This window comes from Athene noctua, chromosome 2 (assembly GCF_965140245.1).
Source record: "Athene noctua chromosome 2, bAthNoc1.hap1.1, whole genome shotgun sequence".
Classification (NCBI taxonomy): Eukaryota; Metazoa; Chordata; class Aves; order Strigiformes; family Strigidae; genus Athene; species Athene noctua.
Window position 1 is genome coordinate 25,609,383 of NC_134038.1, and position 27,261 is coordinate 25,636,643.

Genomic DNA, 27,261 nt, shown 5'->3' on the forward strand with positions numbered 1-27,261 from the left:
TATTATAATGCTTTAAAATAACCAATCTACCTATCCACCCAATCCAACTACTGGAAATCAAGGTGGAAATAACCAATGTTGTCACCAATTGGCAGTTGCTATTTTTATACAATGAAAAAAACTACAGGTTATAAAAAATTAAATGTATAAACCATTAAATGTGGCAGCTAGGCCTGCTATGAAATGCAGTATTACAGGTCAGGAGCCTCAACATGAAACTGTGATTCGTGGACCCTCTAAATATAGTGGGAGAGAAGCAGGCCAGGAAAAGCACACTGCACAGTAAAAGGGACCAATGATCCTCCAAAGTCATTACAGGTACAACAGAAAGAAAGTCTGAAAACGTAAATCTTCTTTATATCACAAGCCCAAGGAGCAAGACTTAAGGAAGACAATACATATTTTGGTGTGCTAGTGAAATGCCAATGAAAGCTAACTTAATTATAGTCAGCCCTGAATAAATACAATGATAGAAATAATTCAGAAATGGCCTCTTTGGCTGAGTCTTTGAAGCAGGAATTCTGCTCATTTTTAGAGAAGCTGCAATGAGTAGAAGCAAGTGGAAGGGTATGAGTAAGGCAAGTGGAAAGGACTATTCAGAACAGCAAGGTGAGAAGAGCAAGTGCAGGAACAGCTCAGATGCTGAGACGAAATCTCACCTACCGCTCCAATAAACAGAATTACTAAGTTCCAAAACTTCATAAACTGCTAGTATCGCAGCATTATTGCAGTCTTCAGTTGTGTTTTCTCTTATAAATGTTTGCATGTGTTTTTAATATGAAACTGAGAAAACAAACCACCCACAATACATTACACCATATTCTTGCTCTGTAAGAAAGCTGTTCAGTCTTGAGAATGTGCTGGAGTGGCACGAAAACAAGATGCCCTGGGGAGACAAACTAGACTCATTGGGGGACAAAAAAAGAAACAGGTCACAACTACTTGAAGTACCATGTGTCCTTGAGAAAGCTTTTCCCCTATTTTGTCCACTAGAAGATAGGATTAATTATAGAATTATTCACTGTTGAGTTTGAAAGTTGCAATCTTAAGAAAAAAGGGGTTAGGTTGGTTTCACCATACCCATTTTTGTACACGTATACTGGCATTTCTACTTACATGCTGGAAAACATGCTATAGGGAAGATACTCCCTTGTCCTTTGCCCTTTATGGTGCAGCAGTAACTGCCACTTAGCAAAGTGGAGTGAGACTGTACATTTCTCCCTGGACTAATTCAAGGGAACAGAAGAACAAATCAGTAAGATTTTTTAAAATAACTGCTCAGCTGTTTCCTTCATTTTTCCTCACAGTGAATGTATCATTTAAATAAGCATTTTAAGCTTTGGGAAAGTAATTCCATTTGCTGAATCTTGATACTGTGCCACTTCTCTTAGCTCATACCAGAAAATTAAATCTTGGTGTAACCTGCTGCCTAATTCTCTGAGCATCAAAATAGAATTTTATCCTTGACCTTCCTATGTTTTGGTCATAGAAGAGGTCACCTCTCTTTATCTTACCATGTTTAGCTCTTTGACTGAATTTTTAAAGAAAACATTACAATAAATACTGCATGGGAAAATTGGCTTTCTATAGCTTACTGTTTTCACTGAATATGCAAATAGGCACAAACCTTGCCAATACTTCTCCTATTTTTAATTCCTTTAATTCCTTTTGTTTGCTTTATAAATGATCTATTTTAACACTGTTAAGCAAAACTAAAAATATAAGGTGATTCTCATCTCTAAGGTAAACACTTGAGAACATAAATTACAGTCAGATCTTTTCAATTAAGAAAACAAACTCTTGTCATATGCATGACTGATACTTCCATTGGTGGGAACCTCCCATCTAGCATAGACACTGGCAATCCCAAGCAGGTATACCCTACAAGTAGTTACTCATTCAGTCAAAATCCCAGTTGTTAATTCTTACCAAATGTTAAACTAGACTCCAACATCTCATGACTAATCTACTGAGTCAATGACTGCAACTGCACTGACTCCTCTTATCCAACTAAAGCAGTGAGATGCCTGAAAGGATAATGGAGGGAACAGTTGTCCTAAAAGCCTTCAATAATTTGGAGCTATTTAAAATAGAATGTTATTAGCTGTCCATTTACTGGTTTGCTTTTTCATTCAATTGAGAAAAATCACCACTTTACAGAGAAAATACTAAAGTCAGTAATGGCAAAGCACTGTCCTTGACTAATGGTTGCTTTGTTACAGTAATAAGGGACATCAGTTAACCAGACAGTGCATTTTCAGCTTTCTGTTATTGATTTACACTTAACTTTATGAAACAGCAACACTTGTATTCCTCTTTTCCCAATATTTGACTTAGAGTAGTTGGGCTTCCAGTATAGCATGGCAACAAATGTGTTGCAGAACTTACAGTGAAATGATGGTCATCTCACTTGCAGTACTAAAAGTGTGTTTAACTCAACATCCAGGTTTGTTAGGCTGGCCACTAAGATTACAACAAAGACAAAAGAAAACACTGGAAACACCTAAGTGTATGTGACAGCTGGAAAACAAATAAAGATTAAAATAAATAATATGCTATAAGTATTTAATAATACGCAAACATGGTGTAATATAATTTTGAGTTACTGTTTAGAATCAAGATTATTTAATGAAGCTAAACAGCATAAATGGAAACTAGAGAAAAAATAGCAGAACAGCTGTTAGGAAGCAGAGGTGTGCCAGCATCAAGGCATAATAGCCACCAGCCACAAGCGTGATCATACCACTCACACTCTTTTTGAAGGAAGACAGGGAAAATCAGGTACACTGTGAGTTAATTATTTTTTTTTAAATTACCCCATCATTATATGGGGGAAAGATGCTGTAAAGCTGAAAATTAGGAACAATTGACAAAGTATAAATAAGGTTCATACTTTTTTTAAAAGATGAAATATTTTTCTGCCACATTTTGTGTGTAAGCAGACTGTAAAAAAGTCCACAGATTTTATGGCTTGTTCTCTATCAGGGTTACAGAGTTCTGACCTCTGAGAAGTCAATGATAAAAGTCCCAGTAACTTCAACAGCCCTTGGAGCAGGATTTGGTCATGTAGTTAGTAGCATTTCACTCCGTAAAAACATACTACTAGCATGTCTTGCCTTGTATAATAACACTGCTGTTTTCTCTGCAACCACATGCCAGCACTCACAGACATGACCATTCAGTATTGTAAATTTTCTGGGATAACAGACAAGAAAAAACAGACAGCTCTGAAGACAGCAGCATGATAAGTATGCATCAGATTACCTGAAGCCTTGTCTTGGGAGGCTTCTTCTTTGACAAAGAACATATCTGAGAAACACTCTTCCTGGAAAATGTTCCATAACTTAAGCCCTTCTACTGCTCAAATACAAGGGTATCAAAATACTGTCTATGACTCTGAACAACTGCCCCACCACCGTCCTTTTTTGAAAGGCTTTAGGTTTTCATTTGAAAATGGGCAACACTGCCAAAATTAAAAACCATGGTTTACATCTTTCAACAAAAGATGATTTGTAGTCTTTCAGTAAGCAAATGAGTACCGTTGTAACCTGCAGTAAAAGATAGATGAAAATAAATTGGCAAAACCTTAAAAATTGTCACAGCCAGTATTGCCCAGTTTTATGCAGAGAACTTTTAAGTTCTCATCTGGGTAAGAGATGAAATGTTAAATGAAGTCAATGAGGAGAAAGTTCATATTGGTGAGTCAACAAGAGGCGACAGGTTTTTGTGTCCTGCACAGCTGTGGGGAGTTTGGATAAAATGAGCCCAGCTTTCTTACAGCAGAACATCCCATAGCACCAAGGATCAGGTACATCTGCTTGGGGTATGAAAGCAGAGCAGCTAACCTCAGAAGATGTCTCCACCTGTTCATATGTTTCAGATGGCAGCTCTGTAACTCGCATGAGGGAAAGGGAGGAAAGATGCAAAGACAAAGGCTCTCCTAACACTAGATGTGTATGAAATTTGCCTGCATGGAACAAAGCCTAGGCAGCCAGCAGACATGCTGTCATGACTGGTTCTGGGTCTTCCCTGCTTCAGGCAAAGTAAGAAATCAACCCATTTTCATGTTTTAGCAAAATCTGACTTTCTCTGCAGCTTTCATTAGAAATAGGACACTTTAATAATAAGAATTATTAATTCCTACTGACCTAGAGCCAGTGTAAAATAGAATTGTGTAATTATGCTAGCTTTACTGTGCTTAATACAATCCAGGGTGCTACTGGTTGTTAAATGATTCTGGAGAATAGAGTGCAATTACTTTCTTTTTGTAGTTTTGTAACTGAACATTTCATTCTTTATGCATTTGCTTCATTTATCAATGAAAGGGATCAACAAGACAGCAGCGGTCAAATCAAATCAACAGCAATAATTTCACAGAACATTTGATTACAGAGAATATTTTCTGACAACACTCAATATGTAAATGGCCCACATATTTTTATGGGATAAAAGAATCCACATTGAAGTCCTTGATGTGTTTGGTTCAAACCAGACATCAATCCATGTCTCATGTTTCATCGGAGTACTTGGTACCTTGGGAAATAAACAGGTTGTTGAAATACACGAGTTTTCTGAAAACTCTGGTTTTGAGAAGCCAGTATTTTCTGGGAAAGAATCATTTCATCTGAAAGCCAGAAAAAACTTTTTGGGTATTTGCTTCTTGGAGAAAGTAGCTCATTAGCAAATCACAGTAGAAACCTCATGTGAGCATCAACAGAATACTTAAATTAGCAACAATGGGATACCTGCATTTCATAAAGTCCTGTTTTCATGCAGACCCAGTTTGGGCAAAATACCAAATCTTCTTGGTAATAAACACAAAAAAGAAACTATAGTAAATACTGGTGATTTATATTTTTCATGAAGTTAAACTTTTACTAGAAAGTTAAAATAGTGTACAGCATTTGCACCAGAAATTTAGATAAGTACTGTAAATGTCATTAAGATAGGAATAAAATAATGAAAAAATATTTTAAGAATGCTTTCTCCAATGCGGTTTGAATTAAAATCATAACATATTAATGCCTCCAATGACCACAACAGAATTACTAAAGTAAATTTGAATGTGATCTAGGATCCCTTAGTCTTCTAATTACAGAATGTATTTGCTTTCCCAGAAGATCGTATGCAATGCTTCTATTCCAAAGTAAATATTATCAGCCATTCATAGTCCCTTAATTCAGCTCAGTAAATAACTGTAACCTTATCTTCATGGTACACAGATCTTTCACAGAAACTAGTCCAAAGCAACAAAAAGGAGGCCAGACACTTTACTACATATACTTCTTTCTCCCCTCATGAAGACAGCATAAGAGTAAACATATAAAAAAATGTAAAAAAAACCCTGCAGGAGAGCATTCAGGTACTGTTGTTAAAGGCTGTATGAGAATCTGTACTGAACAGCTGCAACACGAGTTCCTCTAGAATTACTAAACCATATCCCTTCTGCTTCTTCGTTCAATGTGGAAAATTAAGCAGTAGTTGCAACATTTCACATTTTTTAATTTATTAACTGTACTGTCTGTACATAAGAGCCTTACTCAGCAACGGGGTCACACAACACTAAGCACTGAGCAAAGACTTCAGACGTAGTGTCGAACCCCAAGATCTAGAGCCTGATCTACCCTTAGATTATTTAATTTCATTACCCTTCATCAAGATAAGGAGTCTTTACTGTAAAGGAAAATCAAGCCTTTTTCCAGTCTGGGATTAAATCTAATTATTGGCTAACAGTTGAAAGCAGTGAGCACCTCAGCAGGTAGCTCCCTTGGGAGCAAAGGGGCTGTTGACCCCCTTGGGGGGTTTCTACCCCATGGTCAAAACTAAGCTCTGCGATGTACTAGTGGGTAGCAGGTACCCCTGCACTAATGGAGGCACTGAAACTGCTGGACAATACTTGGCTTTCCACTCTTGGAAATGTCTTAGAAAAATTATACAAAAAGGAAACAACAGATGAGGACCATGAGATGCTCTCCAGAAAAATATTTGATAAAATGAAAGCACAGTTGCAGGAGTAATCTATGTGTCTGAGCTTATTCTGACTGCAGCTGGGCAAATACCCTTTTCCTAAGCATCTGTTTACTGAATGCTATCAGAAACAGAAGACAGTGCTAGACTGAGCTTTTGGTCAACCCAGTATAGCAGCTCTTACATTCTTATAAAGCTCTAAACAGCCAATACATCCTATTGCTAGAGTTAATAATCAGAAACAATAATACTGGGTTCTATAGAAATACTTGAGTGATAAAATAATGCTATTATGCAGGGATATGAGTTAATTATTGCCACCATAGTAAAACCACTATGCTGCTTCTATCTCAATTGTATCTGCAGTAACTTATCCACTTTCTAGCAGTGGCAACCTACAGTGACAGATGAGGAAGAAAGACCTGAAATTAAACTGAAAGAAATAATAAAAAAGCTACAAAAGTAAGAGTATTTGTACTTGTCCAGTACTATACTGTCCTCTTTTCTTCTCCCTTGCCACACTTCCGCTGACATGAGGAGGTAATTTACAATGTGAAGGAAATCCATGTCTGTCTGTGCTGAATTACTGCATTCATATTTCTACTTGTTTGTAGCGAACTAAAGTCATAATAAGCCCAACTATGTAGATGAGTCATACAGGCCATCTTTCATTTAACAAGGCGTCTTTAAATACCACTCTTAGTTAACTTGTACTCATTACCATCAGCAAGCAGTGTTTGTGCCATACTATCCTAATTGCAAGAAATTTGTGCAAGTAAATCATTAAAAGGTTAAGTTATTTTTCATGCTAAATATAATGTACAGTGTTCATCTGCTTTATTTTGTTATTGTGAGTAATGCAATGTCCTATAGCCATATCAATTTATAATTATGCCAGATCACATGGCAGGGGGGAAACAAGAACAACAAACAACAGACTGATGTAATTTCTGCTTAAATTCTCCATGTACATTACAAACTCTTGTTAAGTTTGACTGTGCTTTCTTCACAGAGCACAACACCCAGATGGAATCACATCAGCAGAGCAAAAACTGTGACACATCTTTGTATCAATCTTTTTAAAAGCAAAGTAACCAAATACCTTTCAAATAACACCCAGCCTGCTTTATATTTCCCTATTTGATCCTTAAGCCTGATTCATGATATTACTTCTGAATGTAAATCCTAGAGACAACAGTGAAATACACACATTTTGGCAAAAGATGAGAAAATGTCATATGTTGCTGACAACACCACCATAGGATGGAGTTTATTGTCCAGCTTTGAAATCTACAGAGGTGATGATACATTTCTCATAAGCGGTGTGCACCAAGCACAGAGCATCCCTCCAGCTCTTCTAAAATGCACTTCTGTACAATGAGAAGCCTCTCTTTCCTGTGCTACGTATTCCAGAACATTTCATTCTAGTTTAATCCTGCCAGACACCATAGTACCAGTGGTAAATCCAGAGACCTTAATACATACTAAACTGCAGCCTGCCACCTCCCTGAATCTGAGAAAGCAAGCTCTTAGGCACCTCTTCCAAATGAGAAAGCTCAGCTATCCCTATAATTTGGAGATATAAGGAGGAACCACATTATACATGGGTAGTTAAATACACTTCTTAAGTAATGTTAAACGAGTTAGTGGGAAATAACTGATGGTTCATCAATTAGCCAGAAATCCATAACCACTGTAATGTTATCTCTGGCAACTCTATTGCATATGCAAATTGATTTAATTTTGTTCATCACAATGCATTTGATTCAAAGTGAAATTTCTATTTATTTGTTCTGATAGGTTGCTTACCATTAAAAACATACTCTGAGGAATGGCTTGCAAATCTGCTTTCATACTATTGTACAGCAGGTTAATATATCCTGTCTCTGCCTTGGATATATTAACCATTGCTGAGAGTAATACTACTAAATTAGGGAAAAGAATAAAAGATAATTACATTAGCTTAGTTACACAGATACAGCATAACTTTCCACGAAAAAAAACCCCCACACATATTCCAAAGACTTATCTCCAAAATAGTTTTATGCAACTGCCCTTTATGTCATGATGTACTTTGAAAAGGCAGTTGTTGGCAGGAGAGACAGATGTGACAATACATAATATTTTTATCCTGATAACCAGTCATACAGTTTGTATGTTGCTTGCATCATCTTCAATAAACCATTTAAAATGTTCTAGATCCCATAAAAACAATTTTAGATTACACACTATTAAGATAAGACGGCAAAGAGTTTTCTTTGTATTATTTTCTCTTTTACATTCTAAGATATTGTGGGAAAATGCAACAAAGTAGAAACATATAAGGCAAACAAAATTTATTTATATTGCCAACATATGTAGACCATTTGTCATTCCTTCTCAGGAAGTTAGCTATATTTGAAAGTTATAGTAGATATCATCATGAAATATGTTTCAGAAGAGTTTTGTGACAGATCTTAGGTCAAGCACATATACGTGTGGTTGCATCACTTTCTCTTAAATGTAAAATGACATTTACATTTATGATCAAAATCAGAAAATATACTTTCAGGCAGAACTGGAATCACTATTTTCAGTTAAATATTAAGCTGAACATTTTGACAAAAAATAATATGCAAGTCACAAGACCAGGGAGAAATGTGCTGTCAAGCAAATAATCTGAAGACATTGTTCACCTTGTGCAACTGGTAGTATTGCTCAGCACCTATTCCTCCTTGCTCTTCTGCTGTCCATAGCACCAAGCGCAGAGTCCTTTTTGGGCGAAGTCCTAAAACATAATTTTAAAACATTATTTTTAGTACTAAATATCCATATATTTGATCATTTTTTGTATTGGTCTCCACCCTCCAATGGATGAAAAGCCCGAGTTTCCATTCAGTAATCTCCATCTTCACCAAACACAACCTATTTCAAGTGTGGATTTTGTTGCTGAGACTACTTTTTACTTGTCTGGGGGGAAGGATTGGCATTCAGGGAGAGAGCCAAAGTGAGGAAGGAGTGAACTGTTGTGGTGCTGCTACCAGTTGCAGTAGCACAGAGAAGCACATTTTGGGGGCATACTGCAGGTGTGTGAAAACCATAACATAACTACTTTGATAGATTTCTGAGACATATGCTGCTGTCATTGTGGTGGTCTGCAGTAACTAATGTGCATCCACTTTCAGCAGATCCAAATCAAATTTTCATGAGAATTACCACTGCTTTGTCATGGTTAATTTATTACAATTAATTGAAAATGAGCTGCTGGATTTTTATGAGAAATGTTTACCCATTTCAGGAACTGAGGGGCTCTGCAATATTATTTTGCTTCTTATCAGAGAAATGAAAAGCAACAATCTGTACTTTGGAATCTGAAATCGGCTGCTGAATGTATGCACAGCTTTTTAAAACAAGGCAAACACAAGGCCATTTTCTGTTTTGCTATGGTAGCTCAGTAAGAAAGATAAGTGCTCAGATAAATTTTGAAACAATTTCTTCCATGGCAGAACTGAACAGATAGAAGTTGTTGCCCTTTATTTAATTGATTGATTCTTTTCATAAATTAATACATCTGAGACATCAAATCTGAGAGCATGGAAGAGCAAACATCAAGAATATAGGGTGCAGTGTAATGCTAATTATGTTCAAGCAAAAGTGAAGTCCCCAAAACAAACAAAAACCCCTCCAAAAACAGTGAGGAGACTATTACAAGTGATAAAGCTTAAATTGCCACACATACTTCTGTGCTGAGGAGAAATAATATCAGTATCACTGTCAAATTTTATTTCATTTCCTAGCTGAAATGAAGTTTACAAACAGACCTGGCCATCATTATTTTTTTTCTTTTGACACAATAAAAATCAACTGAAGATTTCTTTCTTGAAACAATGTGCTAGCAGTCCTCATAGCTGAAGGCAGAGTATACAAGGAATACTCAAAATCTGAAGAAAACACCATGGATTATCCAATATTTCATAATGAAGGAAGTGCAAACAAGTAGTTTAAAGGTGTATTTTTTAAATGTTGATCTGCTGACTGTAAACAGACAGGTTATCAAACCCCATTATTTTAAAAACAGCCTACCCCATACACATCCCAGTAAATTCCCTGCTCTTCTCCAAAATCATAACAGTACAGGATTAGCCTCCTTTGTTTTTCAGATAAGCCAGATGGCCAATGAGTTAAAATTAAGATAATAAAACAGCTGAAGTTAGAAAGATTTTAGACCCTAAATAACCACAAATGTGTCAGTGGCTTGGTTAGAAGAGGTGGCTCTAAAGAAGAAAAGGCACTGGGTATAAAGCATAGAGCAGCTGGTCCTGTAGCAAGGTTCCAATTGGCACTACAAAAGTAGAAGAAAGAGGTGTGTTTGTCGTATCATAAAATACGAAGTCCTGAAGCCCAGTCTACAGCCCACTGCACCAAGGCTGTGAAAGCAGCTTTGGTACGAAATGCTTGAGACGAGGGAGCAACATCTTTAGCCTCCTCTCAGGCAAAAATCAAGATGCTTTAGTCTGCCACTGTTGCCCTAATGGGGACTCGGGTCCAGTGATCAGGGACATCATGTTCAGATCAGATGGGCTGTAACCCCAGTGGATCTCTCCTGCTATGCAGGACCTTGAGAAGGTCTCAGCTCACTTGTGGGAAAGAAGTTTGAGATTCTTATGGCCCCCTCCTAGGCCGTCATTGCATCTGTCCATTAAAGCTGAGGAAATAAAAAAGCCCTGTTGAGCTTCAGTCTTTCCAGTCCCGGAGGTGGCATATCAACTCTTCTAATCTCACAGATTCCTGTCAGCAGACTCATTTGCGTGTTGTACTGAAATTAAATGGGTTACTTAAAAAAAACTAAAAAAAAATATATATATAAACTATGGATACGTTTTAAATACAAAACAAAGTCTACCGAGGAAAATTTAATTTCCTCATTATCTTAATCTTAAAATGATAAGTATTTATCTACCTCTTATTAAAACCACAGCTATTCTGATCAAAGAACATAAATCTAATATTCACAAACAAAATCACTAAGAATATTCTCAATGCACATTTTTATTAAAAAGTATGAAGTACTGTATTTAAGTTACTTTTTTTTTTAATGAAGTTTAACTATTTTGGCTTGCTTCTTAAAAACTACTGGTTCCTAAGCATGGCATCATCTCAACAAAATCAGAAGGCTTGCAGATCACAGCACAAATATGTATTGAAAAGGCATGATAAAATAGTACTTGGACTAGAAAACTAAGTTCTGTGATGGATTTACTGTGTGGAGGGTAGGTAGCAAATTTTAAAATTAAGGTAAATTGTTTCACAAATAAAATTGTGCCCCTTCCCTTTTTATCTATATAAATGATGTATTACATAGTCAAAAAAAAAAAAAAAAAAAAAAAAGAGCATGTCAGAAGAAAAGCAAATTGTAAAGTTACCCAGACCATTTAAATAGATCATTTTGGCAAATTGCAGCAGGTTGTAATGGCATTCATTGATGCATCAGTGGAGGGATTCCCTACCATGGCCTCCCAGGGTCACTGGGATCTAAGATTATACAACTCAAAGTTGCAGAGCTCAGCACCTACCCAAACCACTGAAATCCCCGTTCCCATCCTACTGCTGCATCTCAACAAAGAGAATAGCAGGGGTTAACGGGAGGATGAAATTGAAAAGGTGATAGCTGGTACTCAAATAAATTGTTCTTTCTAAGCTCACATAACTAAAACCAAAATCAAAACAACTATAGGTCCTCTTCCAGTTACAGATTAATTTGCAAATCTCCAGTATTTTAGAAAAATGAAGTAGCTTTTTTTTCCCCCCTACTTTACCATTAACTGGGAAACATAGTCATAGTTTACCACAAAGGTGCGTTTTACTGACCAACCTCTACATTCTTATAATTTATCCCAAGCATAAAAAATACTACAGGGCACGTGGGGTCCTAAATTAAAGGATGAAATAAAAACATCGATATGATCAATCTGTGACTAAGGAAACACAGGCAGTAAGTACACCAGGACACTTGCTGTATTATACTCCCTCTGTGTTGGAGTGGCTGCTAGCCCTTTCATTGTCCTTGGGTATCACAAACACTTCAGTCATACTAAGATGCAGCTCTTACTGCCTCTATTTTCTGTTTCTTTTAAATAATCATAGAGTGCTCACGCTTGCGGATGTCAGCAGCAAACCTAGATTAGCCAAAACACCAAATGCTTGAGAAAAAAAGATTTGTAACTAAGCTTTATTAATCTACCAGTTTGACTTCAACCTCAACTACAATGATGTATTCAGCCAAAAGCTTTTGTTTCATAACAAATGTAAAAGATAACTGACAACAAATAACAAGGTGTTATACACATGCACATATATGTACATATACACATTTTGAATTTTACATTATTTTAAAATCTAAAATAGTATTTTCTACTCTTAAGTATCTTAGAGCTTTCCCAGCTTCACCCTCCCAAGAGTCTGCATAAATGGCCCAGCAAAGCCTTGAACCAAGCACCAAAGTAGAACAAATTGCACTACTAGATCACTTACTCTCTTAATACTGCCTAAGCCACTAATGTATTTGCTTCAGGAGCTACTAGGGAGAGGTATATACAGATGTATCATCCTCAAGTCTTGTCCACTGCTGCATTTAACATCATGAGCGATGCATTTTTCTGCATTATTACCTTGTGGCCTAGAATTTCTTTAAAAGGATATTCATACAAGAAGTAGTAAGATACACAATGATGCTGCTGACAAGCATTACATTTCTAATACATTCCCTACCTTTTTCAGGTTTGCAGTTGATTAGACATAGGGAATTTACTGTGTGACATTAGCTGGCATATTTCTATCATGCAAGCACTTCTCATAAAATGCCTGAAATTTCTAAAACCTCTGCCACAGCATAAAATAAAAATAAAACCAATACTCCACATTTTGTTAAAGAAGACAACTCATCATCAAACACAGTGGTACAATCTGCTTCCATTTCAAGTATCAGCATAGATTTCTGTAAAGAAGAATGAAATGGTATATTTAACAAGATCTCTGTTCAGCTCCTGATGTAATATCAGTAATGTGGAACACATCTCTTCCTTCAGCTACAAGAGTGGCATTCCACTTGTGGTTCATACCAGCTGAAATTACTCAAGCAAGACAATGACCTCACCAAGCTCAAACTCTGTGCTTTTAACAACAGTAGATTATTGTCCATGTACCATCCACTGCTTTTTGGAGGTGAACATTTTAGATGGACACCATTAATCTTCTCCCAGGCATACTACAAGCACTGATGCTCTTACTTGATACTCCATGCCACAAATTTGTCTTGGAAATTATTCCATGAATAATTTGTGGAGGGCTCTGATTCACACCTAATACATCAGTGGTTCGTTCTGTGATTCTGTTCATGTGATGGCATTCTGGTTTTAAAGGATTTCTTTGACGACAGGCTGAAGATATTCAGTTTCAAGTTGGAACACACACAGCATCAACAAACTTAAACATGACTACTATTCTTTTTAATGAGGCACTTACACTTTTCTTTATGACTAGCTTGTCCTCATCCTTTTTAATTTATTGCAGTATCAACTGGGTTTGCCTAAAAACAGTGTCTTCGGAAACTATCTCAGTCTTGTGAGTTTCCTCCATGCTATGCCTCCAGCTTTCCCCATCCTCTCCTGACAAGTCGTCTTTGTTGCACAGTTTTCATGGCAATTTTCCGTCTCTTGTGACATTACTAGCAGTCTTCCACAAAAAAACCCAGGCAATTTCTGGTGCATATTTTAGGGTCAAATTAGCTGTATCAGTAGTCATTCTTAATTGCTCTGTTTTGCATACAAAACACTAGCAGTCCCTTTATACATCATTAAAATCTCTCCAAACTAGCAATGCTCTGTTAATTTTTTTCAATCTGGCCAAATATTCAGAGGGGTTTTTTTCATTTTGTTTTAGATTCGATCTGCTAAAGTGGAAACTATTTCGTGTATTAACAGATCGAGAAACAGGAGATTTTCTGAAATTTCCATAATCTCAGCAAATGTTTTAGTTGCTGGTTTAATTAAAATGCTGGGCTTCACGGCAAGTTACATATTTTAGGTCTCATTGCATTCTCATTAAACTGCCCATTTCTTATATCACTGATATTTTTAGTTATAGTATTTCCTATTCCAGTCTAGACCTCAAATGAACTATCAACTAAGGTCACTTTCAACAAGCCACAATAACTTTTTAAGCCCTTTTTTCTTTTTGTGTAATAGACTGTATGCAGTTTTGGTGTTGTAGTCTTCTTTTCCATAGTATTTCCAGAGTCAATCCACACTTACTCTGCAGTTCTGGGCTCTGCTAAGAGTCCCAATAAGCTAAGGTCCCAGTAAAGTGAAGATGCATAAATTTATAGCATTTGCTACCCAATTATATTGCTTTTCTGACAGGATTTTGATAGCTTTTGAAATAGAAGACAAGAAGATCTCAATATTCTCAATATTTTAGAGACCGTTATGTAATTTATGTATTCTGTGGCATGAGCAAGCACTGGTTTAGAGAAAAAGCTCTTACCCTAGCAACCTGTTTCTCTGTCTCATTTCGAAGAATATACACATAGCAATAAATTGCAATTTATAGGAGGACAGTAATAATGCCGTTAATCAAGGATGTCTAGACTTTTTCCTCTAAAGACCAAGAAAAAGTCTCCATTCTAAACCAGCAGGATTTGGGCTTTCATTCTGTTATTAGAAATACAGTTCTCTATGATTCAGACAGCTAATCTCACTATTTGTGCAAAAAAGTATCCATGTAGTTAGATGTTTATTTAAGAAGAAATGTTTTTAATTTGAGTGAAAAATAATGATTTAGCAGAGAAAATCTAGGGCAATTAAAGGTATGAAACTTCAGATAGTAAGGCAAAACAAACCTCAGAAAAACCTTTTACTATTACTTAAACTCTGACTATGATATATTTCTAATTCTCTAGTGAAGTTCAAATTAGACATGGGAAACGGTTTTTTGCTTGGGAAACTATCCTTGTTTTCTTCTTAAAAGAGTCTAATGCAATGCAATCTGCTTGATTTTTCTGTTGACAGGGGGTCTGTTTGCAGCACTGAGGACGAAGTGCTTGCACAGGACAGCACTGAGAAGTGAGTAAACCTCTTGAGTCTTGATGGTCTGGAGTAAAAAGAAATGAGACCTCCTGGAGAATAGACATGGCATCACAGGGAGAAGACAGAAAACAGGCAAGTCAGGGGCTGGAGAGTGGGAAATGGAAAGCGGAGGCAGGAGCGAAGCTGGACACTGCAGCTTAATCTTGCCTGAGGCTGACAGCATGCTCAGAGCCATGTTTTGGGGTTAAGAGGTCAGCACTCCGCCACAACCACAAAGCAGGAACAGCTCTTTGAACAGGCCCCTGCAAAGAGGGCGCAGGGAAATGGCAAGGTCTGAGGTGAGTGGGGCTAGGGAGGGACAGAGCCTTGCAGAGTTCCAGCGACAGGTCAGCGGCATCAGTGGCAGTGCAGCAAGACAATGAGACTAATCCAAGCAATTTTTTTTCCTGTTTTTAGGGAGGCTGATGAGTTTACACCAGAATAGGAAGGGCAGATTTATAGAAGAGTGGAGGTGGGAAACGTAAGAGGTTTTAGGTAGATTTATTTTAAGAAAGTGATGGAATATCCAAGAGGAAATGTCAAGGGTATACAACACTGGAGGGGAAATCAGTGAATGATTTGCAAATCTAGTTACTAAAAATAACACAACTAAGCCTTTTGACTGGGGAAATGGGGGGAGACGAGGGAAGTCAAGCCCAGAGCCCAGTGTGATGGGTTGCAATCGAGCCAGGAAGCAATGCTGTCAGAGCAAGAGTTTCTCTGGGGGCCACCTCCTCGCCACCCATCAGCACAGCTCAGGGAGAGCTCTTGACAAGAAGTGCTGACAAACGTGCTCTTCTGCACCTAGGGTTTTAAACAACGAGCTGGTTACTGTAGTGTCATGAAGTCAATACAGTCATGTCTTCAGAAAAAAGAAAAGGAAACCCACTACTTGACTGTGTAAACCAGCAAAGCACAGAGTCAGCAGAAGACTCCTTCACCCCCTGCCCTGCTCTGGTCCTGTTGCCATGTTCTCCAAGTCCCGCAAAATGAAGAGGACACAGTCCACCATTAGAACGCACCTTATTCCTCTTTGTGAACACCTCCTTCCTTAAAGGTGTTCAGAGATCTCATCGATCTGTGGAGGAGAAAAGGTAATGCAGGGCCCTACATCAACCATGGTTTGATCTTACTGAGTGGTGACTCTGCCTTCTGTCTCTGCTGCTCTACTCTTTGGATCAGAAAAACCCCAGACCTGTTAGACTGTTCTCAGAGATGATGAGTCAGAAAAAGCACCAGCCACACTTGTCTCCCCATATTGAATATATATATCTATCTTAAAAAACCTCACAGTACAAAGATGCCCCTGACCTCATCTGGGAATGATTTCAGCATTTCACCATGTCAGTCGCATTACAGATTTGAAAAAAAAATCACAATGGCCTCTGTTGCCAGGTTTTTAAGACTTTTATAGATAAACAACATTTTATCTTTAATTTCCTGGGTAAATTAAAGCTTGCAGAGAAGTAACAGTCCACAGGACAAAGGGCAACTTTTTATGGAGGGCTGTATGCCTAAATTTACCGCCAGATTAACAACTTCGTATGTCTGCAGTCACCCTTCTGCTATTCCAACCCAGTAAGGAAATTGAAGATTTAAGTATTTGCCAAATATGCATTCAACCAAATGTTGAAATGAAGGAATAAATGCGTTTGTAGTGTAACAGCATACACAGATATTTCATATCAAGAAGAGTTACTAGATTTAAAAAAGTTGAAGGTCAGAATAAAATATGCAACTTTGGGGAAGTGGAAAGAATGTAAGAACAAGGAGTTAATATCAGGCATATTTAATTTTTTTTAAAAAGCCACCTATAGTAAAAGCAGTCATTTAGACATGTTTCACTACATATCTCCTAGACAGCAAACAACTGCACCACCACAGCTATAGGAAATTCAGAAAAATGTTTAACAAAATTTTTGGCAAGTAGGTTAAAATTGCAGCTATATGACTTCAATCTAGTAGAAAAGGAATGATTCACGTGACTTTTTTTTTTTTTTTTTTAATAAAACATATCTTTAGTCCTCATATATTAGCCAGTGAATTTGGACTTGAGAAATGTAACTTCATACAAAGACTACAGTGAACTGCATAAAAATCTGTCTTACAGTTTTCCAGTCACATTAGTCACGGGTATAATTCAGATGAGAGTTACAACTTCAATTTTAAATAAGTTTTAAGGGGGAAAAAATCTCTAATCAACTCCTTATGAGTTACACAAAATGTAATTCAGGTAGTACCTTAAAATTTTTATGCACATTGTTTTTAAAACATTTCTGTAGTTTTCTGGGCCTTTCTCCTATGAAACAGAACTTTGGTTGTGCCAGATCCATGTCTACATCTATAGGAAAGTTGACTAATGAAATTCCATTTCTCCATAACGCTGGCAAAGAGAGTCAGAGGGGAAACTACACACAGCACCTATCACCATACATTTCTCCCTTTCTTGTGTGCATATAGATCATCGTCTAGGAATGCAGGAAAGCCATGTAAAAGGTGTGATGGCTGAGATTAGACTTTGTCAAAAATCACCCTTCCTTCATCAGGCTGCTCTAGCAGTAATGGCATCAGGCATCCTGCCCTGGGTGTGAAAGAGGAAAATATGCCCTGTCCATCTATATTTGACTCCTGGTATTGGCTGGCTCTGGCAGCTCCCCATAGCAAATATTTTTTTACATGAAAGAACCAGGATTCCTAGAAGCACTTGGAGGCACAGTCTGAGCAGGAGACCTCCTAGTCTAATGTGGCACACAAACATGACTGAACATGAGTGCAGTTCACAAGACAACAGCAAATGCAGGAAAACATTTACTCTGTAGCATGATCCATCACTATAGTGGTCTTTGGAGTACAGCCTTTCCTGAAGTCTATATCGACTACATCAACACAGGCAGGAGTTCAGATAGCAATAACAGGCAATGCCTTCCACTGCTGCAGTTCAAGCAATTGAAGGGAAAGAGGATAGGTTTGTGATTTGGCAAATTCATAGCTCAGCCACTGGACTTCCTCCAAAGATGGGCCCTGTAAATACACAGGCTTGGCAGTAACTGGTGGACACATAGGCTTGGCAGGGCACCAAGAGTTGACTAGCAGTGGAGCAAGCGAGACCCAAAACAGCCAAGGAAAGGTAGAAAGCACATTTCTGAACAAGGAGAGAGAGCTTGTAGGTAAATGTTGCTGAAAGAAACCTGGGATGTGAACAAAGGACCTGTTGACGATTTGATTCCTCCTGTGCTAACAGAGATGAGACTCTGAAAATAAACTAGACTGTAGTGACAAGTAGCAGACTCCATCAGCTTCTCTCCTCAACAGGAAAAAAATTGGCTCCAGCTGTTTTAATTAACAAGAGACATAATCATTATCATGTCCGAATTTTTCAGAAGAAAGCAGTGACATTCATACATCAAAATTGACTGCATCTCTAAGTCCAGTGGGCTCTCTGCTGCAGTTAGGAGGCTTAGTATATTATGCTTGGAAAGTTGACACTGCCACATGACCACCTTCTAAAGACCTTTATTCTTGTTGTTACTCAGTTCCCTCAAGCTCCCTTTAAGGATAAACGCCCCACATTTCTCATGCTGGAATGTGATGTGGCTTTGGCAGGGTGGTCCCCAGGGGGGGAGCAGGGCAGAGTGCCTGTGGCCTCCCTTGGCTGGGAAATGACCCTCAGCCAAGTGATGCATGAACACAGCTGAATTAGGAGCAAAGAGACAGCACTGGCTAAAGCTCTGAAATCATCAGAAACATACTACCTGCTTCTTGCTCAAATACATCATACATAAGTATTAGTCCCGAGCAAGACCAGCATGGCAGCAGCCACAGGCTTGAAATGGTGGGAGATGAACACAAGTACCTCCTTCACAGAAACTGGCAACCAACATCCAGAGCAGGACTGTGTCTCACAAGCTGTCTGTAAAGACCACTAAAGGCAAAATATGGCACCAAAATAAATTTGGGATAACTTTATGGTGATTTTTTATGACTAGCTGCTTAACCAGTCTTTCGCCTCACCTGGAAAAGCAATTTCTTTTGTAAACCTCATGTGACACAGGGACAAGACAAACTGTGTTTCAAATGACACCAGAGGATTAACCAGACTAATGTGAAAATATTGAGGCAAAAGGCCTTGGCCATCTCCAGAGATGCCCTTTTTTGCACACAAAGAAGCATAAAATTTGAGAATTATAAATGCAACCTGGAAACAAGTTGGGTTTGAGGTTTCTAGACTGTAATTAGCAACACAGCTGTTGTTCTGCAAAACTAGAAAACCCCAATTTGCTCAAGTGCTGTCTCTCCTACAGCTTCCAAATGCCCTCACACCACATCACAGCTCATGCAATCCACCCTGAAGATTCCCTCAGCTTAAAGACGAGAACCCTTTAGCCCTTCCTCCCTAAAACACCCCCAGTGCATTCCCATCATCTCTAAATTACCCTGGACAACACTCTCACTACTACCGTAGCAATATTTGCTACTTATCACACAGAGTTTGCAGACAGATTAAAAAGAAAGAGTCTCTGGTGCTTACACCAGAACTACACATGTTGATTAACCAGGTGTTCGTCATCATAGGGAAAGGATAAAAGCAGAATTTCTTCCTGCCTCTCCCTCACCTGGCACAGAAATGCACTTGCCCATCAATCACACATTTGGAAAAAATATATAGGAACTTCATATTCTAAATATTTCTATGCCTCTATCAAATTTAGTTAAAATTGATCAAAAGGTTAAAAACTACAGAGAGCTGGGGAAGGCGGCAGCTGCCAGACACAGCTGCAGGCAAACTGCACAGGCTTACTGCCTCAGATACTCTGCCTGCAGTTATGAAGGGTAATTTCTTAAGCATCAGAAATCCTCAGCTAATCCAACAGCCCCAGCTCCACTGAAGGAAAGGGAGTTTACCAGTCCAGACACTCTCACAAACTGCCTCCTATCTTTATTCCTAGAAAAAGGAATAAAGAGCAATAACTAGCTGCAAGTTTTGTGGAAACACTTCTAGTTTTTTGGTTTTTAAACACGTAAGACATGAAGCAGCTCGCCACAGATCTTAACTATCAGTGGTGTATATAAGCTTCAAGAGTTCCACAAGCTTCCAAGAGTTCCAGAAAGAAAAATACTGTTTTTCTTTCCTTTGTGCTCCATTAAACTTCAGTATTAACTGGGAGAAAAGACCCTTTTGGAAAACATTAGTCAATATGACCACGAGAGTTGGTGAATTTTTCTGAGATTAGCTCCCAGCAAAGCAAGCAGCCATGAGAGTATAGTTGATATGAAGAACTTGATATGGGTGCACGAAGGAAAACACTTCTGCTTACTCTGGTCAGGAGATGTCTACAACCAGGGCTGGTACCAACAGATGCACAGCCAGTGCTGACATTTAACTGTATGTTGCTGAAAGGGACATTTCAAGAGTGAAGCTGCAGACACACAGAAGAGAAGAGATAGAGTTCAGTTTTCTGCACAGGGTGGCTGTGGAAAAGCCACCTGGAGTAAGATTCACCTTGCTGAAATGTAACCATCTAGAAACTGGCATTTGCTCTGAATTTGCTGCCTGTGCTTCCTCCCTGGAGAATAGGGAACAGCACCTCCAGCAGGTACCCCCGTCCTGTCACTCCGTCATGGAAGATGGAGAGAGAGACATTACAGCTGTTAGAAGAAAAGTATTCAGATAAACTTGAAACTTTCCACTTTTTAGCTCTTCTGCTTTCCAGGTCTAACTGAATAGTTATAGCTCTAAACAGTATACAAAAACTACAGTAGTTCACAATCTGGCCCTGTGTTTTTAAGGTACTACTCTTTTGAAATGTAGACATGGGATTTTACATGAATTATATCTTTTTATTCCACTCTCTGGTAATATATTACAAAATTATTTCAGTTACGACTGTTTTTCATGTAGTTTACTTTCTCTCAAAACAAACAACATTCTTGTGAAGTCAAAAAGTGAAATGGAAAAAAAAAAATCCTACCAAAAGTTTGAAGTTTTGAAGACTGTGTAAAACTACTTCAGATTGTGCTACTGTTACATGTGTCCTATTACAGTGTCTGAAGATCTACAAAAACACTAGAAAGAAAAAAATATGTCAATATGGTACAGAAACTGCAAGCTCAGTTAAAAAATAAAACCTAACACTGAAGATTTAGGAAATACAAAGTCTAACAGATTAAGTAACTGATTTAGTTAGAAATAAAAGCAAAAAATGTTAAAATATTTTTACTTGAGGCAAGAAAACAAAGTGCACTGCTTAAAATATAACCATCTTAAACTATAATTTTAATGATTTTTCAATGAATTTCATGTATTTGGTCCTAAGCCAACAGCTATTAAATGGTTTGGGGAGGTTATGTTAAAAGTACAGAATGGTATTTAAACTATAATCATGTCTTCAAGTACTATATGGAATTATCAAAATCCTAATCAACAGGCATAATTTGTGTCCACCAGCCACAGCTACAGTGATATCATGACGAAGTGCTATTAGATCATCACTGAAAAAACCTGCTTAAACAGAGTAGTAATATCTTGCTTTATGGAACCAATGGACCGTGGCAGTATTTCTCACTACACGATACAAGCTTTATATTCTAGAATTCATATTTCAGAATGCTTGCTTCAGCTTTAAGATCATATTACCATAGCTGTAAGATCAGTTACACTGTGATAAATGCAGACACAGTTGTTATGGCTTTAAGGCTTTTTATGCATCATGGCTTTAAGACTCCCAGTACACAGTAAGAAAATTCTACATGTGCATAGGGACAAGTTGGTTGAGTTGGCTTAACCCCATATGAAATGTATTTGGTGGACTAGTCTGAGACTAAATTTATCAAGGTCCAAAAGGACATTAAATCAAGTCTCCACAGTTCAAAATATAATGCTCACTCAAAACACAATCTATGGAACTGATTTTAGATAAAACTTATTAATTCATTTCCCCCACAATCTGCACATCTGCTATTTTGTTGTCCTTTTTTTGTCAAATTTTATGTGCATCATAAGATATAAAATCTGCATTAGCCAATCTGCTACTGAAGACAGTTAAAGAAAGGCCCTATGCCCCATAGTCATTTACAGGTTAGGTGTGATGACCCAGAAGTCCTCTCCTAGCTTTACACTCCTGCAGAACACTGATATAACCAAAAGAGCTGAACACAACAGCTGGCCAGAACAGAGGGCATCAGCAAAGGCTCTGGCATTTCCCAGCTGAGAAAACAGCATTTCACCACAGATCGTACAGCAAACACACAGGCTACTACCAGAGGAAATCAAATATTTGAACAAGCAGAGTGATGTATTTCAGTCATGCGTGAAGGGAAACCCAGTGAGTAAGAATTATACAATGCCACCATGAACCTGCCCTTAAGAGACACAAAACAGTTTATTCTGAATGGAATAGAGTCAGCAAACACAGAAGTACAAATTATGTTTTTTCCTGAAGGTGGAGGGAGCATAGACAATTTTCCAAGAATCATAAAAGAAAAGATTAAAAAACACTAAAAGAAGGAGTAGGCCTGGATTCTTCTGTGGAAGAACCCTCTTTAGTTTACTTTTAAAAGACCAAAAATTAAAACAGATGCACTCTGGTTTTGGTCATAGACTGATATTCCAATCATTCTGAGGCTGGCAAAACAAGACATAAGAGGTTCAAATAATGCAAAATAAAGGTAGGAATTCACAGGGATGTCTGATGTTCACCACTGCAGTATGAGAGTGGCTAATCACATAACAGAGCTTGTCTACAAAGAGGTCTTCCACTGAGGCTGTTCAAGTGCACAAATCTTTCTGATCAGAAGCAGGGAAAGTTGGTTTATTATTTAAATTCTGACAGAGCTAAGAGCAGGAGCAGCAGCTGATTTTAGTTTTCAATGAATATGTGGTGCATTTCTCTTGACCACAGGTTACAGTTCTGGATAAAGGGAATAATGAGAAAAAATAGATTCCATCTGATGAAGGGGGAAAAGCATCCCTGAATGTCAACTTGACAATCTCAGAAGTCTGTTTTGAACTAGTTTTGAGGGGTATAGTGATAAAAATCCATATGGAAGTAAAACCAGCAAAAAACCTACAGATCAAGCAGTAAGACTGGAATTTGAAGTTTGGAGGCCAGAAATCAAACTAGGCCATGGCAGACTAGGAACAGGATACCAGACAAAACTTTGAAAGGATGGGTTTCTGGAGAACACAGGCAGATGACTGTGCAACCACAGCTCCCTCTTGCACATACACCAGCCCTACCTCACCTTAACTTGTGGACCATCTCTCCCACAAAACATACCCTATGTAGGCATATGCAGACCATGACATTCTACAGTAACACACTGTCTGCAGCCCACTTCTACCCTTGAGTTGAAGAAATTGGCCTTTCAGGTCCCACACAGGAGGGCTATACAAACCAGGAGGCAGTAGGCTGAGCAAGTCCACACTGGTATTTTATCCACAGCACTACTGAAACAGATATATCCAGGCTAGAAGCTGCCTCTTCCTCTTTCTCTGCTTCTTTATCTATAGTTATCATTGATGGCATGGGGATTTAGTTCAATTCATAGTTCTGCTGGGCCGAAAGACTGGAAGAGGGAGACCAGCAAGTCCAGGGTTAACAGCATGTGTGCTAGAATATCAACTTCAGAAGAGTCCAGCTGATCTACAGACTGAATTCCAGAAGCCAGTCATCCTGCTGATTACTAAGAATGATTCAAAGAAGTGATCCCTGGAAACAGACATTGCCCTGCATCCCACAAACCTATTGTAGCAGGATACTACAGTGTGCAAAGCCTCAGTGTCAAATGTGGCTTGATGAGACATATGAGCCCACAACATTCAACAGGTCACCATGGTTAAGCCAAATTTCACAAAAGTGTATCCTTGTAGTGGTAAGACTCAGGTGTGTTCTTCCTCTGACCTGGATTATCTTTGCAAAGGAAATGAGCTGTCACAGTCCAAAGCAGAGCCCAAGCACACAGCAACATAAAAGCAGATTAATCTGGAAATCAGCCCCGGAGTGCAAAGCTGAAAACGCACCAGTTTGATGGTATAGATGTATTTATCAATATTTGGTGGAACAAGTCCAGGCAGGATGTAAATGTATTTAGGAAGAACATTCAAGGAAAAAACAAAACCACTGAAATATATAAATTTGAAATATGAACTTCTGTTAAGTTTTGCTGAATATCTTTACATGTAGATGAAGGGGAAAGACCAGAGGCAGGATCATTGACCGGATCTGGTCCTAGGTACATGTTCTTGAGAGAGACTTAGATGAAATTGTCTTGGGAAATTATAAAGAGCAAGGTAAGGGGTTGGGAATTAAATTAACTGAGTAGCCGCTGTAAAAGCAACATGTAGAACAATGAAAATTTTAGGAATGTGTTGAATGACAATAAGGCAGAGAACAGTATCAGATGGTTATCTGTGACTTCACAAAGCTTCATCTTCATTAATAGGGAGAAACGTATTAAGACAAAATGAAAAGGAGCGACTACCTTCTAAGGTACCTAGATCTTACACTGAACTTTCATTCTATGACAACAGTAACAATGCAGGCTCAAAGCACTTTCTAGATCAATGACTGTTGTGTTGCTCTTGGATAACCCCTGTGATGAAAGAGGGAGTTTAATAGACAAATTTTCAAAATATTTATACTAAGTATGAATAGTTGCCCTCAGAGGAATGGATAAAATAGAAAATCCAGTTTAGACAGCATAGACAACATGTCTTAGAAAGGTAATGCATTCAAAATATTTTAAAATTGAACATTTACCCAGATCCTTAATGAGTGATAATGCTTCCCATGATATAAATGCTCCACCACCATCATCCATAGCTCCTTGACCAACATCCCAGCTGTCCAGATGTCCACTGACCAATACAATCTGGAAAAGCAATTATGAGAAAACATATCTTCATGAAAACACTGAATCAGAAAAGTTAGTTTAGCTTTTAAGCATTTTAATGATTCTGTCATAAATTTGAAGTTTTAGTTTAGAAGGGGAGGAAGGAAACATTTCAAATAAAACTAAAACATTGTTCTTTAGTCACTGAATATAAATCTGAGATGACCAAATAATCCTAGTGCTTTAAACCACTGCCTAAATCAAACTAGATATGCTGTGAGAAATGTTTAAATGTAAAGTTCTGTCTTATACATTAACAAAGTGTATACCTTACAGAGATAGAGGACTACTATATTGCAGAATGGCGAAAATTCTTTCATATTCCAGCTCTCTAAGCCCTTAGGCATGAAATTCGACTAACCCTATTTTTGAGTGCATAAGGAAGAAATATGAATTTACACTGAGGTGTTCCCAGACAGATGTTGTTGATTTATTATGTATCTATGGTACCTTTCACAGAGGACTTCTAATTTATTACTGGATCCCCTATGTGCTACAACAATGACAAGGTATTTTATAGTTCCATTAGTCATAAAGATATTTTAAATTAAAAATGACATGGTAGCAAGTCCCAGATGGGTTGTCTGCAAAGAAAGTTTTGTGGCTGCAGTATAGTAGTATATGTATCTCCAGAAACACACACTTTCAGATCTGAACTCTTCAAATGTCAACAAGCAGCATCAGACCAATACCAGGAGTGAGACAGTTCCCTAACTGGACTTGAAGCTTGAAAGGCTGATGGATCTGTGATTGTAATGGAGAGGTCAAGGAGGGACATGAACTCTGGGACAAGCAGGCAGTGTGGCAAAATGATGCAACAGAACAAAAACAAGAGCAGTGAACCACTGCAGTGCCCCAAGAATCTCTGAAGAACTGGTACCAGTAAAGAGTGCCCTTGGGATAGGGTGTAAGTGGAAGAAGACAACATATGACAGCTCAGCACTGAGGAAAAAACAAAGAAACACTGCAAGCATGTGCCTGTGTCCTGCCCAGAACTGGCCATACATGAAGGGATGCTTCCCACTCTCTGGTCAGCTAATGTCAAACAAATCCCAGAGTTGGAGGATCTAGAAAAAGGTGAAAAATACTCAGCCCTCCAGATACCTGCTTCTCCCTAACGGTTAAGATTCTCCTGGCATATCATCTCAGCTTTCATTTATCACAGGATAACTACTCTAGCACTGAAAATGAGAACATAATGATCTTTTCCTATTATCACCCCTAGAGGATGAAAGCCTATGCTGTCAAGTGTGCAGCTAAGATTGGGAGAACTAACTTGGGGCCCAGGCACGAAGACCTCTATTTTCCCCTTCACATAAGAGAAATCTTAGTACATTTTCACTGGTTATTAAAAATAATGGACAAACAGATCACGGCAAGCTAAAAAATCATCAAGTGCTTATCAAACAACCATGCTTTTTCATTCAACCAAATACAAACTCAGGCAACACAACTAAAAGGTCCCTTTGTATTAAACAAGGCCCTGATAAATTATTAGTCATATCCATTGAATTGCCATGTGTCCAACCAGAATGCACCAAAACCCTTTAAAATTAAAAAATACGCTATGAGATGTTTATAAATATGTGTATTATAAAACACAGAAGTGGCATGCCTTAGAAGCTGGAAAAGCTTGGGGTTAAAATCTGAAGAGCAGCTTTCCTTCTCAGATGTTTCTATTCTCTTTTCTGCTTATCCAGTTTTAACATGCGCTAGCTTTCCAGCACAGACTGATTTTCTTGGTAGTAGACAGATATAGTGCAGCCTTAATTTCAAAATTAAATTTTTGAATTTAATCTCCTCTCCTTCAAAAGCATGTAAATTTGGATGGCAGGCCCTTCTGTAGAAGCCTCAGATTTACTCAGGAGGTATTCCTGCAATTTAATGTCATGATCCTCCCAGGCTTGGTGTGAAAGACTGCAAACAGCACATTTTCCAGGGACACTGCCCTGCAGTAGAGGTAACCTGTGGCAGCCCTCTGCTACAATAGCAACATAGCTTGAAACCAGATAATCTAAGAAAAGGCATGCCAGCTTTAAAGGTAGAAACCTTTCTTCAATGAAAGCACAGCGAAGTGCTCACTGTGGTAGTCCTTCCTCTTTTTGTTTTCTTATAAGGGAGGACTGAGCACATAGACATGCTTGCAGGTGGTGAAGGTAATGCATGAATGATTTCTGCTTTGAGAGCTTGGGATGTACGTGTAGCCCCACTGCAACCTGCCTATGGAGGACAGAGCTCGAACAACATTACACCTTGCAGCAGACTGATGCAGACTCATTATTGTTCACTCAATAAGGAATTT

At 38.2% G+C, this 27,261-nt stretch overlaps 1 protein-coding gene across 2 annotated transcripts in view; it reads right to left on the reverse strand.

Annotated features, from left to right (window-relative positions):
* Window positions 1-27,261, reverse strand: part of CPQ (carboxypeptidase Q) — a 170,540-nt gene that overhangs the window by 40,252 nt on the left and 103,027 nt on the right. For both annotated transcript variants that reach the window (XM_074898671.1, XM_074898672.1), the window contains exons 5-6: window positions 24,827-24,938; window positions 8,643-8,734 (exon numbers count right to left, since the gene is read on the reverse strand). In XM_074898671.1, coding sequence (XP_074754772.1) covers window positions 8,643-8,734; window positions 24,827-24,938 — 204 coding nt within the window. The remainder of the gene's footprint in view (window positions 1-8,642; window positions 8,735-24,826; window positions 24,939-27,261) is intronic.